Source organism: Dipodomys ordii, unplaced genomic scaffold (assembly GCF_000151885.1).
Source record: "Dipodomys ordii isolate 6190 unplaced genomic scaffold, Dord_2.0 Scaffold235, whole genome shotgun sequence".
In the NCBI taxonomy this organism is placed as follows: Eukaryota; Metazoa; Chordata; class Mammalia; order Rodentia; family Heteromyidae; genus Dipodomys; species Dipodomys ordii.
Window position 1 is genome coordinate 789568 of NW_012267451.1, and position 15365 is coordinate 804932.

The following is a 15365-nucleotide window of genomic DNA, read 5'->3' on the forward strand; positions in this document are numbered from 1 at the left end:
TAAATAAACTGAAGACATAGTTTTGAAACAAATATAAATAGTGAAAAGATATTTGAAGAAATGTTAAGTATCTTTAGCTTAAAAAATAAAAACCAAAAGGCAGATGAAAATTACACTGAGCTGGGTGCTGGTGGCTCAGAGCTGAGATCTCAGGATGGCAATTGTAATACTATTATCTCCAACTGGCCACCAAAAAGCCAGAGTGGAACTGTGGCTCAAGTGGTAGAGAAATAGCCTTGAGAAAAAAAACCCACAGGAACAGCACCCAGATACTCTTTTGTTCTATCTGTATGTGAATATCTAGAATCCGGTATCCTTTATCATATCATAGTCTATTTTAGATCTAATTTCTGCATATGCGACAGATCATGCATCATTTGTCTCTCTGAGTTTGGCTTACTTCACTTAACATGATTTTTTCTAGTTCCACTGTTTCCCACAAATGAAATCATTTTATTCATTCTAATAGCTGTGCAAAACTCCATTGTGTAGGTACCACATTTTTAAAAATCCATCCATTCAATCCCTATTGTGAGTTATCTAGGCTGTTTCCATGTCTTGGTTATTGTGAATAGTGTGGCAATGAACATGGATTTTCAGATGTTCTTATCATATCCTGGCTCATGATGTTCAAGGTAGATGGCCAGGAATGATATGGCTTGGTTGTAGGGAAGATCTCCATTTTGTTTTTTGAGGAATATCCAGACTACTGTCCAAAGTGGTTGTAGTACTTTACATTCCCACCATCAGTGCAGTGGGGATCTTTATTCCCCCACATCCTGACCAACATTTGTTGTTGTTCAAATTCACCATGTTGGCCAATCTAACTGGGGTGAGATGGAATCTCAGAATCGTTTTTAATCTGCATCTCCTTTATGGCCAGGGATGATGAACTATTTGTCATGCATTTCTTTGCCATTCTCATCTCTTCTTCTGAGAAGTCTCCTTAACTCCCTTAGCCATTTAGTGATTGGTTTGTTACATTTGGGAAGGGTTAGTTTCTTTAAAAAAATTAGAACAGGTTGAGCTACTTGAGGGTAAGACTCTAAAGAAGAGATCAGCTCTTTCTATGTTATTAGGGGTGTGTGTGTGTGTGTGTGTGTGTGTGTGTGTGTGTAGATCCGGGATAAGAGTAGGGACATGAGGAAAAGGAATCTTGATTGTTTCCACTAGTGGGGTAATTCTACCAACAACATCGCAATGTGTCAGCTTTGTTTATTCTCCTTCAGATGGAACCTGATGGAATCACTATTATAGAAAGGGTTCCTTGTTGACCAAAACTTCACTATACCTGTCCATAGCTATATAGAGATTGCATGATTGTATGTGCACTGATTTAATGATGTCAGAATCAGAGATGAATACGCAAGACTTTGGCAAAATTGAATAGATGATGAAAATACACAGAGCTCTAGCCCCGTGTAAGTAGCATTATACTCAAGGCATCAGATTCTGTGATTCTAATCAGTAACTATTCCATTTCCAGTTTTCTACATTCCAAGGAATTTGCCAGGTCTTCTGTATCATTTGTTATTTATTTATTCCTGACATAAGCAGTGTCAACACCTGCCACACCAATGGAAGGAGACGATTCTAGAAGTAAGTTTCTTCAGAGCTCCCACCATGTCCTTGTTCCTCAGGCTGTAGATAAAGGGGTTCATTATGGGGGTCACCACAGTGTACATGACTGAGGCAATGGCACTCTTGCTGTCTGAGTGAGTACCTGCATAACTGAGGTACACCCCGAAACCAGTCCCATAGAACAAAGAGACAACTATTATGTGCGACACACAGATCGAGAATACTTTATGCTTTCCTCCAGCTGAGGGGATTTTCAGGACAGAAGAGATTATTTGAATGTAAGAAAAAACTATCCCAGAGAGTGGAATAACACCCAAGAGACTCGTCACCAAATATACCAAAGTGTTATTGATAAGAGTGTCAGAACAGGCAAGTTTGAGGATATGAGCCAACTCGCAGAAAAATTGAGGGATTTCCAGATGGGTGCAGAAAGACAACGAAGTGCCATCAAAGTATGGAGGAGGGCATCGAGAAAACTAATGAGAAAGGATAGAGCAACCAGCATCCCACAGAATTTAGGGTTCATGATAACATTGAACCTCAGGGGATGACAGATGGCCACAAACCGATCATATGCCATCATGACCAGAATTCCATTTTCCAAGCCAGCAAAAAGCAGGACAAAGCAGATTTGCGTGAGATAGCCCAGGTAACTGATGGATTTGCTCTGATCCTGGAGGTTGGCCAGCATCGTGGGGACAGTGGTGGAGATGAAGCAGATGTCAATGAAGGAGAGGTTGGAGATGAAGAAGTACATGGGAGTGTGGAGGTGAGGGTCATAGCTGATGGCCAGGATGATGAGCAGATTTCCGAGCACGGTGATCAGGTAGATGGACAGGAACAGACCAAAGAGGATAGGCTGCAGGTCTAGATCTCCTGAGAGACCCAGGAGGAAAAATTCTTCAGCATCTGAGATGTTTCTTGGTTTCATGTTGTTGATGGGGCTAAGAGAAAATGAAAGGACACATGTTATAAAACAAATGAGGGACAGAAATTTTTCTCTTGGTACTCCTTTTTTTCCCTTTTGCTCGCCCACGTCTTTCCCTTTTTTATTAACAACTCTCGGGTCTTAATGCTTAACATAGTAAATGTAAACATAAATATAAAATGTAAACATAAATATACCTCAATGAGTTCTGGATGTATGTAATTTAACAGAACTAATACTCAAAGGGAAGAGCAGTCTGATCATGATAACCATTGTGGCAGGAAACATGAAAACTTAAACAGCCCTTAAAATAAATAGAAATGATTGTGTTTTTAATGTTGTGTGTCAGGCATCATGAAAATGACAGACGAGTGGAAAGGAAGGGGTTTCACATCCACCAGCTGACATGTCCAAATTTATATTCAAATATTTGGGTGTAATTTCTCTTAAAAGAAAAAAAAAGAACTAATACAGTGCAGATCACTGTTGTGGCCCTCTTTCAATCTTGACCTTCCTTCTTGAAGGGGTAACCATGGCAATGGACTTCACAGGTATTCTGAAACATTGTTCAATAACATGACACAGCCATCAGCATCTTATGCCAACTTGCACATATATAATTATATATTAATAATATATATGTATGGAATTGAATATGAATGATATAATATATAATTATATGATATGTAATATATCATGTAATATATAATATATACAATGTAAAATATATAATATATAGTATGTCATATATAATAAATTGTCATACAATGTCATATATAAGTTATGTATTATATAATAATATAGTATATAATATATAATAAATTGTATTATATTATATATATTATATTAGAAATAATATTGTAAACATGACATATACAAAGTGTATATTATAAATCTATGTTATATATTATGTGTAATCTAGTTACATATAGTGTATAATATATAAGATACAATATACAGATATTATATATTAGATGTAGTATAATGCATCATTATATATGTTATATAATATTATATATAGTTATACATGAGATATAAAATGTATAATATTTAATTCTGCTGCTGAATTAAAGCAGTGTGTTATGTTATATATGATACATATTATACAGTTTGTCTAAACACTGCTTCCTATATTACTCAATATTATTTTAAGTAGCCCAATATTCATTGTCAGAGACAGCCCACACCAGTGGTAATCTGTATTTGCTGAAAATAGTTTTTTATGATGTCATTGCTGCACATTACTGTCTGCAAGTAAGCATGGAGAATTGTTAGCAAATTCCAACCAGTGATGATGGCTCCTAGTGAGAGGATCAAAAATAGAATAAAAGGAGGACTTTAAGAGCAGTGTATTATTTCAGTTTTTTTCTTAATTTCTAAGGGAGCTAGGTGCCAGTGGAACCTGTAATCATAGCTACTTGGGAGACAAAGATCTAAGATTGCGGTTCAAACAAATCCAGCCCAGGCAGGAAAATCTGTGAGATTCTTATCCTCAAAGAACAGCCAAAAAGCTAGAAGTGGTGCTGTGGTTTAAGTGGTAGAATGTGAGCCTTGAACAAAACAACCACCATGAAAAAACCCTAAAGTGCTGTAGCCAGGTTTTGAGTTCAAGCCCTAGTACCAGAAACCAGCATGTATGCACACATATGTGCACACACACACACAAATATATATGTATGCACACATATGTGGCTAATGGAAAAATGTAATACAGAGAAGTGATTTCATAATTGCATATTTGAATGCTCCCTGCACTTTTCATTTGGTTAAAGTATTTCCTAATAGCATGCTGTGCAATTTTAAGAGACACACGACCAAAATCTACTGTGTAGCTCCACAAAGACTCACCCTCCTCAAATGGAGTCTGCTTAGCCAGGAACTTCTCTCTGGTTGCACAGCAAGGAAACTATATGTATCAACAAGACTGCAATCTGTATTGCAAAAATTCTCCTGTTGCTCACTAGGTAGAAGTTCTAAATGTATGTGGTAGTAGGTTTGCTAATTGTCCTAATTGTATACACAGTGAGTGAGTACATGGTTTAGTGGGCATGGTGATGTATGCCTATAATCCCAGTACTCAGGAAGCTGAGAAAGAGGATTGAGAATTCAGAATCAGCAGGGGTTGTGTCATATGACCCTGTTTCACAAATACTTTATACATCTACCATAAGTGTATCTAAATGTGCACACATAAAATCCTAGCATCTTCATATCCTATCTTACTTTCATCTATCTATCTATCTATTATCTGTCTATTCTATCATCTATCTAATAGCTATTCTGTCATCCATCTATACTAACTTTGTATATGTCTATCATTTATTTATATATCTGTCATTTATCTATTATCTAACTGTGTCTAGTCCATTAACCATCTAGTAATATATTGAACTAAGAAGATAGGGTCTAAGCAAAAGGCCTTGATAACAGATGGCATTCTTTAGTTTATAAATGTGTTTTGAGCTGGTGAGTTCCAGAAAAGTCTTACTCTCCTTGGGTGATTAGTTTTTGATTTCCATTGATTGCATCCACATTTGATTTGTTTTGGCTTATATTTAACATCTTTGTTGAATTTGAGTGTTCACTGGTTTTTTATTTACTTTGCTTGTGTTCACATCTGATTTGCTATTTGTTAAGATTAAGTCCATGCACCTTGTGTGGTTTGGAGACTATATAAGCACTGTTAGTTGTATTTAGGGAGGTAGGGCTCTGTGACTGGAGCCCCCTGCTGCCTGATAGCACTCCCAAAAGACTCTAAATCCAGTCTTTTAAGTGGTAATTTCTCTGTTCTCACAACTGGATCTACCATGAAACATCATCATCAGTAATTCTCTCATTTATCCATCTACTATCTATCTGTATCTTTCTGACTAGAGTTCTTTAAGGGAAAATAAATAATTAATGAAGTTAATACCAGAAATTAACTTAACTTAAAAGGCCAACTTCACTTCAATTTCTCCACACCTAAAGAAGGAAAAAGGCAAAGAATTTCTAAATGGTTCCAGAAGGGTCTAATTCATACTCAGGGGGAAAATGACTCTTTAGGTGCTTGGAAGATAGAGCAACAATGTGACTATGGAGAGAGATGACTGCAAAGTGACTGAAAAGAGGAAGGACTTCTGTAAGAACAGGATTACAAATTAGTCCAGAGACTTGGTTTTACCCAAGACAAATCTCTGACCTCGTGGATGATCTTGAAAACAGAAAGAAAATGAGAGGCAGGGAAATACAGAGAGGGAGAAAGGAGTATGAAAAGGAAGGAAGAGGGAAGAGGAGTGGGAAAGAGGAGGAGGGAGAAAGAGAAGGAGGAGAGGGAGGAGGGGGAGGAGCTGCCACCACCAGGTGCTAATCTGTAATTCCAACTACTCAGGAGGCTGAAAACTGAGGTTGGTAGTTCAAAGCCCAGGAAAGTCTGTGAGACTGTTATCTCTAATGAACCACTAGAAAGCCAGAAGTGGTGATGTGGTTCAAAGTGGTAGAGCACTAGCCTTTAGTGAAAAAACTCAGAAATAGAGTCCAGGCTCTTACTTCAAACCCAAAGATCAATATAACTAAATAAATAGGAAAAAAAACCTTTAATTCCTTATAGTATTTGTTGGGGGAGAATATCAGATTACCTTGAATCCAGGAGTGAAGAATTTACTTTTTTACTGGATTTTGAGGAAGAAGGTGGTGACTGCATCTGTAGGAAGGGCAAGTGGGCTGGTGAGGTAACAAGCATTTAACATGTAGCATTTATCGAGTCTGGATTTTTGACCTGAGCATTGATTTGGAGTAAGGCAGGTTCAGTCCATTATCTGCAGTGTCTGGGGCCCTGGGGTTCAATTATCAGCCCTCTTTGTTAGGCATAGGCTGGTTGCCATTTCTCTCCCAAGGGCAACACAAGTCATTAAATGGCATAGGTCACGGAAGGGGAAAAAGTCCTGGGTGACTGTGTTTCTAACCCTGAAAAGCCAGAGATATTTCCTTCTACACAATATTCTTTTCCTCTTCTCTCTCATTCTTGTATCCGGGGGTCTTATCTCAAGGGAATCTAATGACAAAATCCCTTCTTATTCTGAGTGATATATTAGTATGAGAGAGCTAGAGTACACAGGCCCATAAGATCATGCTAATTATCTTACCAGAGTCTCAGGGAGGTAGAGAGGTTATGATGGCTTCAAATCCACAGAGTCTCCATTTTGGAATTTTCATTCATTAAATTCCTAAGTGAAGCTGTAGCTTTTATAGAAGAGAAGTGGCAACATATAGGAATCAATATACTGAGTATTTGGAAAAGCTTTTAGAGTTTGATTGTTAGACAGAAATAAAAATTAACACACTTTTTTTTAGTGCCAGTCCTAAGCCTTGAACTCAGGGGCCTGGGAATGGACAATGAGGTTTTCTGCTCGAGTTTGGCACTCTACCACTTGAGGTACAGCTCCATTTCCAGCTTTTTGGTGGTTCATTGGAGATAAGAGTCTCATGGACTTTCCTGCCCAGGCTGACTTTGAACTGCAATACTCAGATTTCAGCCTGAATAAGTAGGATTACAAGTGTGAATTATGGATGCTGGCTAAAATAAACACATTTTAATGAGAATAAATACTTAGTGGACTGTTAACTAACATTGGAAAATGCTGAGAGATTTATAGTTGCATTGTCTGAATTTTACATCTCATCCAAGTAACTATGACAAGAATGAATATTGGAGTGAAGCTAACCAATGGGAGAAAAAGAATTTTTGAGTGCCATGATTTATTCAAGATAATTACTGTAATGATTTGAGCAAACTAGAGTGACTACATTTTTAGGCATTTTAGCTAAAGCCCTTCTGACTTGTAGAACTCAAGAATCTCATTAAAATATCAAGTTCTCTTGGGCCCAGGTGGCTTATATCTGTACTATAAAGGATGTTGAGATCTGAAGGATCTCAGTTCAAAGATAGCCTGAGCAGAAAAGTCTGTGAGACTCCTATCTCCAGTTTACTAGAGAATGCCAGACAAGGCAAGCTCACGTAGTGGAGTATCAGCCAAAAGCTAAGGGAAGAATAATATTGTACAATTCATAAGGAAATGGAAAGACTTGGAAAGAATTGTATTAAGTGAAGTAAGAGAAATAAAGGTTGCCTGTTTTCTACCATTAGTGATACATAGAATGTGCCTATAAGTCTATGAGTAAATAGGCTGGGTGGTATGCATGCTAATTATAAATACTATAGAGAGCTCAAATAGTATTTTTTTATTTAAAAAAAAAGACTAATTCAAAACCCAACAAAATAAGCACCAAGAAATGAGTGTATGCAGGCAAGAGTGGGGTCAAGGGGAGAGGGGTAAACAAATGAAGAGGGTTGGGGGTGGGGAAACAGGGAGAATGTATTTGAGAATTCATTGTATATATCAAAAAAATAAGAAATGTAGATTATTGTTGAAGGAGGTGTAATACTGATCAAGATGCATCATATGCATAAATTTCTTTGTTGAATGATACCTTGCTTGTACAACCATTTAGAGATAATTTTTAAATGAATTCAAAAAAGTTACAAGACAATGCCCAGGCTCTGAATTCAAGTCCCAGTAACAGCACAAATGCGCGCGTGCATGTGCGCGTGCATGCACGCACAAGCGCACGCGCGCGCGCACACACACACACACAGAGTGAAAATAAAGGTAGGAAGAAAGAGCAGAGGAGAAGAATATGAACTGAGCCTGGTACAAGCTGGAGAGATGAGGAAGGTATTTCAAAAGAGAGTTCATATCTTTGTAGAGTAAAACGGATGTGAAAGACAAGTGAGAATGATGTTTTGGGAAGTATTAACTTAGAGTTGATACCGCTAATATATTAGGTATAGGAAATTTGACAAATTACATTCCGGCCAGAATGAGGTTGACACATTCCATTTCTGGGTGTTAGGTTACAGGCTCATTGCACTGACCTTGGAGACAATGGTGAGGAGAAAATTGGGGGAGGAAGTGGGTCTGGAAAGTGCTCCTGGGAAATTTTTCTATAGAAGAAATAGAAAAATGAAATTGCTGTTAGGGAAGTTTAACTTTTTGGGGAGCATTTCCAAGAACTTTTCTGATCTTTTATTAATACTAATTAATTATACCTATTAATTGGATTAGCATAATATTTCCATTCACTCAGAATAATAATCTAATTCACTCCCCCTTTGTCCACATCTTCCCCCAAGCTCTCCCAAAACTCTAGATTCATTATTCTACACATCCATGTGAAAATGTTGACTCCTACCTACATGTGTGAGAGAACAGGTAACTATTTTTTTCTTCCGTGTCTGGGTTATCTCATTTCGCATTATATCCTCCATTTTCATGTGGTTTGTTGAAATAACAAGATGTCCACTTCTTTCCAGTTGGAGTCTATTTCCTTGTTCAAGTGTTTCAATATATTTCTTTATCCATTCCTCCATTTCTCTTTATCTAGGCTGATTTCCTAGCTTGGATAGTATAAATCTGAGTCTAGGAAGTAAGCAAATGAACAGGAGTATGGAAATTGAGAAGGGGGTAAGAGTTGTCCAACATCACAGATCCAGGCAGGAAGCCAAATCACAAACTCAATATGAAATATAATTAGCTTTGTATGTCATCTGATCATTTGAGAAGCACATGAGGAAAGAAAGCATGAGATGCTCAAACTCCCCAGAAACCCTGTCACAGCGAGATACTCTACAAATCAATCCCAAAACATGTGTATTTACAGAAGAACACCTGCCCTCTGGATTAATTTCTTCAAGTCTCCCTCCCATCACTTTCCTGTTCCTCAGGCTGTAGATATTGGGGTCTGGCATTTGAGGGACCACCATGTACATACATCACTGAAGCCACGGAAGTCTTCCTGGGTGAATCAGTAGTAGAATCATTGTATGCCTTCAAACCTACCCTTGTAGGAAGGACAAAACAGATAGGTGAGACCCACAGGTGGAGACAGTTTTATACCTGCCTCTCATGGAATGGAAGAGACAATCTGAGTATAAAAGAAAAGGAATTCCAGAGCCAGGAATGCCAACAAGTCCAAACTTATGTCAGGAAGTTATGACAAAGGTATCAGAAAGGACAATCTTGATGAACTGAGCTGATTCATAGAAGAACCGGGGGGGGGGGAGGTCCCTAGATCTGTGCAGACGGACAGGCTCAATAGCATCAGACCCAGAGGAGTTCCCAGTGTTAAAGATTAGGGATGAGAGAATTAGCATCTCACACAGGTAGGGGTTCATGATGACCATATAGCTCTGAAGGTCACAAATGGCCACGTGGCAATCATAGCCCATCACAACCAGAAGGACATTTTCCAAGAATGCAAAATTCAAATTAAAGCAAACCTGAGGGAGGCAGCTAGTGTAAAGTGATGCACTGGTCCTGTGTATGGATGTTCACCAGCAACCTAAGGATGGTGGTGGTGCTTAAACAGATGTCAATAAAAGACAGGTTGGAGAGGAAGTAGTGTACAGGGGGTTGTAGAGGTGGGGGTCACAGCTAATGACCAGGATGATGAGCAGGTTTCCCAGGATAGTGACCAAGTAAATGGTTAGAAGAATCTAAAGCTAGCTCATGCTTGTGATCCTAGCTACTCAGCAGGCTGAGATCTGAGGATCATGGTTGAAAGCCAACCCAGGCAGAAAAATTCTGGTGAAACTCTTATCTCCAATGAACATTCAAAACCCAGATGTGGTGCTGTGGCTCAAATGGTAGAACACTAGCCTTGAGTACAAGGGGCTCAGAGACAGCACCCAGCCCCTGACTTCAAGACCCACAACTGAAAAAAGAGAGAGTCCAAAGAGGAGAGGGTGCAGTGGGATCCTCTGTCAGTTCCAGGAGGAAGAAATGTGAAACACTGGTTTTGTTTCTGGCTTCCATATTGTTGATGAATCTAAAGGTGAAAAATGAAGAGAAATTTAAAAAAATGTGTGGACTGGTGACTTACATCATCATTTGATAGCATGTTAGAAATCCATGTTCTCATCTAGTGCTCGTGGTTCACATACCTGTAATCCTGGTTATTCAGGAGGTTCAGATCTGAGGATCAGATCAGGAAGGAAATTTCTCATCTTCAATTAACTATGCAAAAACTAGAACTGGAGCTGTGACTGAAGTTGTAGAGCACCACACTTCAGGGATAAGGCCAAGAGACAGCACCAAGGCCTTGAGTTCAAGCTCTAGTACTGACGCAGAAAATATATAGTATATGTCATATATAGTATATGTTATAGTCATATATAATATAATATGTATATAGTGTGCATATATGTTCTTTGACTTCACATGTGCTTTTTCAACCAAACTTCAAGATAAAAATCAGCAGTCTATACCTTATCAAGCTCTTTAGGTAATTTTTAACTAAGATTTTTTATTAGCATACATTAATTGTAGAAGAAGATTTCATTGCAACATTTCCAGAAATGCTTGCAATGTACTCCATCAACCTTATGCCTGCTAACATTTTTTCCGCACTCTCCTCCTCCCCCCTATTAAAAGTAATTCCATCATGTTCCACTGTGCAGTTTTCACACCTGTACATAAAGTACTTTGTACATAAAGTACTGTACATAAAGTATTTGCCCTGGGTCACCTCCTCCACTCGCCCTCCCATCTCCTGAGGAGGTAGTTCCCATTTAAGTTCTTCATGTTAATACAAAACAAAATATTCTCATATGGATGCCAGTGACTCACATCTGTAATCTTAGCTACTTGGGAGGCTGAGATCTGAGAATCCTGATTCAAAGCCAGCCAGGGAAGGAAAGTAAAACCAGAAGTATGGTGGTTCAACGTGGCAGAGTACTAGCCCTGATTGCAAAAACTCAGGAACAGTGCCCGGGTTCTGATTTCAAGCCCCAGGATTGACTAATGTACATAAACATATAAATCTATATGCTTTCTGTGAACCCAAGTGAATAATCAAATTATTATGTTATGTTTCTTCACTCATCATCCTTCTCTTACCCCTCGTCTCTCAAATTCATTCACTACAAGAAAGTTCCTTTGGTGGTCAGCTATATCAGGCCTTTTGTTATAACAAAATGTATAGAACTTAGTTTATTAAGTCAGCATGATTCTATGTCTGGATCAAAAATGATGATGCAGATATAGTTACTATAATCTTCCTTCTAAAACAATAGTTCTTTACCTGAGATTTGTGACTCATGCCTGTGATTCAAGTCACATAGCTCTTGGCCCTCTTGGAGCGGATATGGTTCATGAGACTCCCTATGTGAACAGAAAAAAAATGGGTGCTGTGGGTTTAAGGGGAAGAGTGCCTTTCAAACTTTTTCCTGGCTGTTGAAGTTGGAAGTGTCCTTCCAGAATTTCAGAAGATGAAATGAGTCATCAGGATCCTGGTCAGAAGGACTGGTGTCTGGGCAGAGGTTTTCTTGTTGGTGTAGGCCTGTTGAGGAGGAGGTGCCAGACAGATTCCTAATGTAGAGACATATATGGCTTCCATTAGCATCCCAAACATTTCTTTCAGCTGCCTATTTTATTCAGGGAAGCCCATCCCTAAAGAGTCTTAGCTCTACAGAAGTGAGGAATTGAGAGCTAATTTTCTGATCAGAGCAAATATCAGCATGGTACCATTCTATTCTTCTATTTTTTCTAGTCATCTCCATTCCCCAGACTTCATTGGAAATAACACATGAAATTTCTCTCATGACAGTGATTCCTTGAAGCTGCAGAAAAAGTTATTCCTATCAATTTAATGTGATCATGAAATGTGAGGGAAAGGAAGGCATGCATTTATAAGGTCAACCACACTAGGAAGAAAAAAACAGCTACAATAAGATTACAAGATGGGCTGAATCCATACCTTGGCTATGGTGAATATTGCTGCAATAAACACGGTTGTGCTTATATTTTGCTATGGAATCAGATCTCTAAAAAAAATTTCTTCAAAACTGTGACCAAAAAATGGAGATACCTATAGGTGGGATAGAAAGGATTGTAAAGAATTTAAAATGAGTATGAATTTGAGTATGGGAAGCATGAAAAATTTGAGGTTATTGCAGGGTGCCAGTGGCTCATGTCTGTAATCCTAACTACTCAGGAGGCTAAGATCTGAGGATCAAAATTTGAAGCCAATCCAGGCATGAAAATCTGTGAGACTCTTATCTCCAAATTAATCCTAGAAAAAGCCAGAAGTCGAGCTGTGGCTCAAACAATAGAGCACTAGCCTTGAGCAAATGGAGCTCAGGAACAGCACTCAGGTCCAAAGTACAAGTTCCAGAACCAGGAAAAAGAGTTGGGGTGATAATTTGTACTGATTGTTGCACTATAGAAATATGATTAATGCCTACCCAAAACAACCATGTGCAGGGAAGTGGTATACTATATATTATGTCTATTGTGCCACAATAGACAATTAATTGGTTTAAAAGAATCCAGACTCAGAAAGATCAATATTATGCATTATTGCTCCTGTGGAATACAGAGTTGACCTAAGAGGGGAATAGTATTTGGATGAGTATCTGAGCAAGAGGAGAAAAAGTGCAATTGGGTGTGATTATTATATGCTTATCATACAATAGAGATTTCACTCAAAGTCATATTAATTACTAATTAGTATAAATGAATTAACAAGTCTTATCAATAAATTTCCTTTTGTTAAATCTACACGAGACAGGGGGAAAAGCAAAGGAAAAGGTAACATTGTCCAAAAAAAGAAATTATGTTCATTATATGATTTATGAAATGGAGCCCCTCTTTACAACACTTTAATAATAACAATACAATTGTATTAAAATTATTTAAAAAGTCATATTAAGAAGTTTCTTGGTGTTAATAATATCCATGTGACTGGCGAAAAAGCAAAGGAAGACGGTGACATTGTCCAAACAGAAATTATACTTATCACCTACTTATGAAATGATGACCCTTTTGTACAATACCTTAATGAACAATAACATTTTCTGTCTTTTTAAAAAGTCAGATTGGAGGCATGGCTCAGGTGGTATGATACCAGCTGTGAGCAAGAAAGCCAAGCAAGATCAAGAGGCCCTGAGTTCAGGCCCCAGTACCATCACAAAAATCAAATAAATTAATAATGCCAATTCACCATTTGAAACAAAATACACAAGTTACAAGTGGATTATGCCGTGTTAGATGCTTAGGGAAGGAAGAATTTATAAATCTTTAGGGGTTTCTCTTCTCCTTTCTGTACGAAGAGTAAATAAGGGCATCTAGGGAAACCTGTGGAGATTTGAATAACATGGTACCTTCAGCTAATTGTGAGCTCTGCACACAGAGCATTCAAAGTCATTTAAATTGCCAAGAATCAGCCTCTGCCTTCAGACCATCAGACAGATCCTTCCCAGGCGCAGGTGGCTCCATTTCTAGATATTTCTTCCATGAACTTGTACAGGAGACTGTGGTTTTGTACTATTTTCATATCCAAATTCAAGACAGGGCCTGAGATTTCCCTTCAGACTGGACAGGGGTGAATCATTTGCTCTCCAGCTCTTACAAATGACCCAACTGAGATACAGCATCACCCAGTAAGTGTGAAAAGAGGTTGTGTGGATGAAGGAAAGATCATAAGAGGACAAAACATGAATGGTTAGTTTGTTTACTTGTAATGTCTATGTCACATCTTACATTTCAAATTATTCTGGATATATTAAAAATGCTTAAGAAAGTGGCAGTAAGGGAAAGGTGGATTATGACAGGAAGCATTGCATCCTGAATTTTGTTTTGTTTTGTTTCTATTAAATATTTTTATTGTTATTATAAAAGTAATGTACGGAGGGGTTACTATTTTGTAAGTCAGGTGATGGAATACATTTCTTTTTGGACAATATTTCCCCTTCCTTCATTCTCTCCGTTTTTCCTTCCCATCCTGCCCACAAGTATAGTTCATTTTCAACAGAGTGTCTACTGAGTATCACTGCTGCATTTGTTTACACTTTGCACTTTGTCCCTCCATTTCTGTACTCACTGCTCCTCCCCTCCCCCTCCCTCTCCTCCTTTTCTTCCCCCTCCTCCTCTTCCTCCTCCTCCACTTCCTCCTCCTCCTCCTCCTCTTTCTTCCTAGAAGCAGTTTAAAATATGCCTTCAGGCAGGTGTCAGTGGCTCACGCCTATGACCATAGTTACTCAGGAGGCCACGATCTGAGGATTCTAATTCAAAACCAACCTGGGCAGGAAAATCCACAAGACTCTTATCTGCAATTAAACACCAAAAATCCAGAAGTAGAGCTGTGGCTCAAGTGGTAGAGTTCTAGCCTTGAGCGAAAAACTTCAGGGACAGCTCCTAGGCCTTCAGTTCAAGGCTCAGAATTTACATTTGCACACACATTCATATACAAAACAAAAGAAAAAATTCCACCCTATTTTTAATTGAAATATTTTTAATATTTTATTACTTCTGAAGCATTTAAAAGTAATGACATAATATTATATTATATAGCATTATATATTATATACCTTTTTACTTAAACCACTTCTATGAAAATATGAGATTTACTAGATATGGATAGGTGTTGTATAATCAATCAATTTTGAATGACAAATAGAAGGTGACTGGCCCTTTGCTTCATGAGGAAGCATAAATATGAAGTGTAGGAATTAGTATATAAATTACAAGGAGATAATTGTCACAAGGGAAAACTAGTTTTCCTGATTTTAAACCATAAACTTTAACTTAAAGTTCAATTACTGTAGTCCTGACTCTAGTAGAAGATGCATTCGTAGCTTAATAAAGGAAATTTATAAAACTCTAATAGGAAAATAAAATTACTTTGAGCATCTTTTATTTTTCCTTGAAAATAATAATTATTTCTTAAAGTGAGAAGGACATTCTTTATCCTATACAAGTCTTTGTTACTAGTTCATTACTGGCTTACTTAACTACTTATTATTATCATTATTATTATT

At 37.9% G+C, this 15365-nt stretch overlaps 2 protein-coding genes and 1 pseudogene across 4 annotated transcripts in view; 1 reads left to right on the top strand and 2 right to left on the bottom strand.

Annotated features, from left to right (window-relative positions):
• Nucleotides 1–1559: 1559 nt before the first annotated feature.
• On the bottom strand, nt 1560–2512 carry LOC106000705 (olfactory receptor 7G3-like). The gene is given in 2 exon segments (XM_013035989.1): nt 1560–2017; nt 2020–2512. Coding segments are annotated over 2 exon segments (951 nt in total).
• Nucleotides 2513–7335: 4823 nt separating this feature from the next.
• LOC106000731 (olfactory receptor 18-like) overlaps nt 7336–15365 on the top strand; it is a 10406-nt gene continuing 2376 nt past the window's right edge. The window contains exon 1 of one of the 3 annotated variants that reach the window (XM_013036010.1): nt 7336–7360. Coding sequence is in view for 1 of the 3 variants with exons in the window: in XM_013036009.1 (XP_012891463.1) it covers nt 12678–12708 (31 nt within the window). In the remaining 2 variants the exon portion in view is untranslated. Of the gene's footprint in view, nt 7361–10812; nt 10832–12677; nt 12709–15365 lie in introns of those variants that run through there. The other 2 variants (XM_013036011.1, XM_013036009.1) reach the window with 2 other exon arrangements.
• LOC106000706 lies at nt 9531–10362 on the bottom strand (annotated as a pseudogene).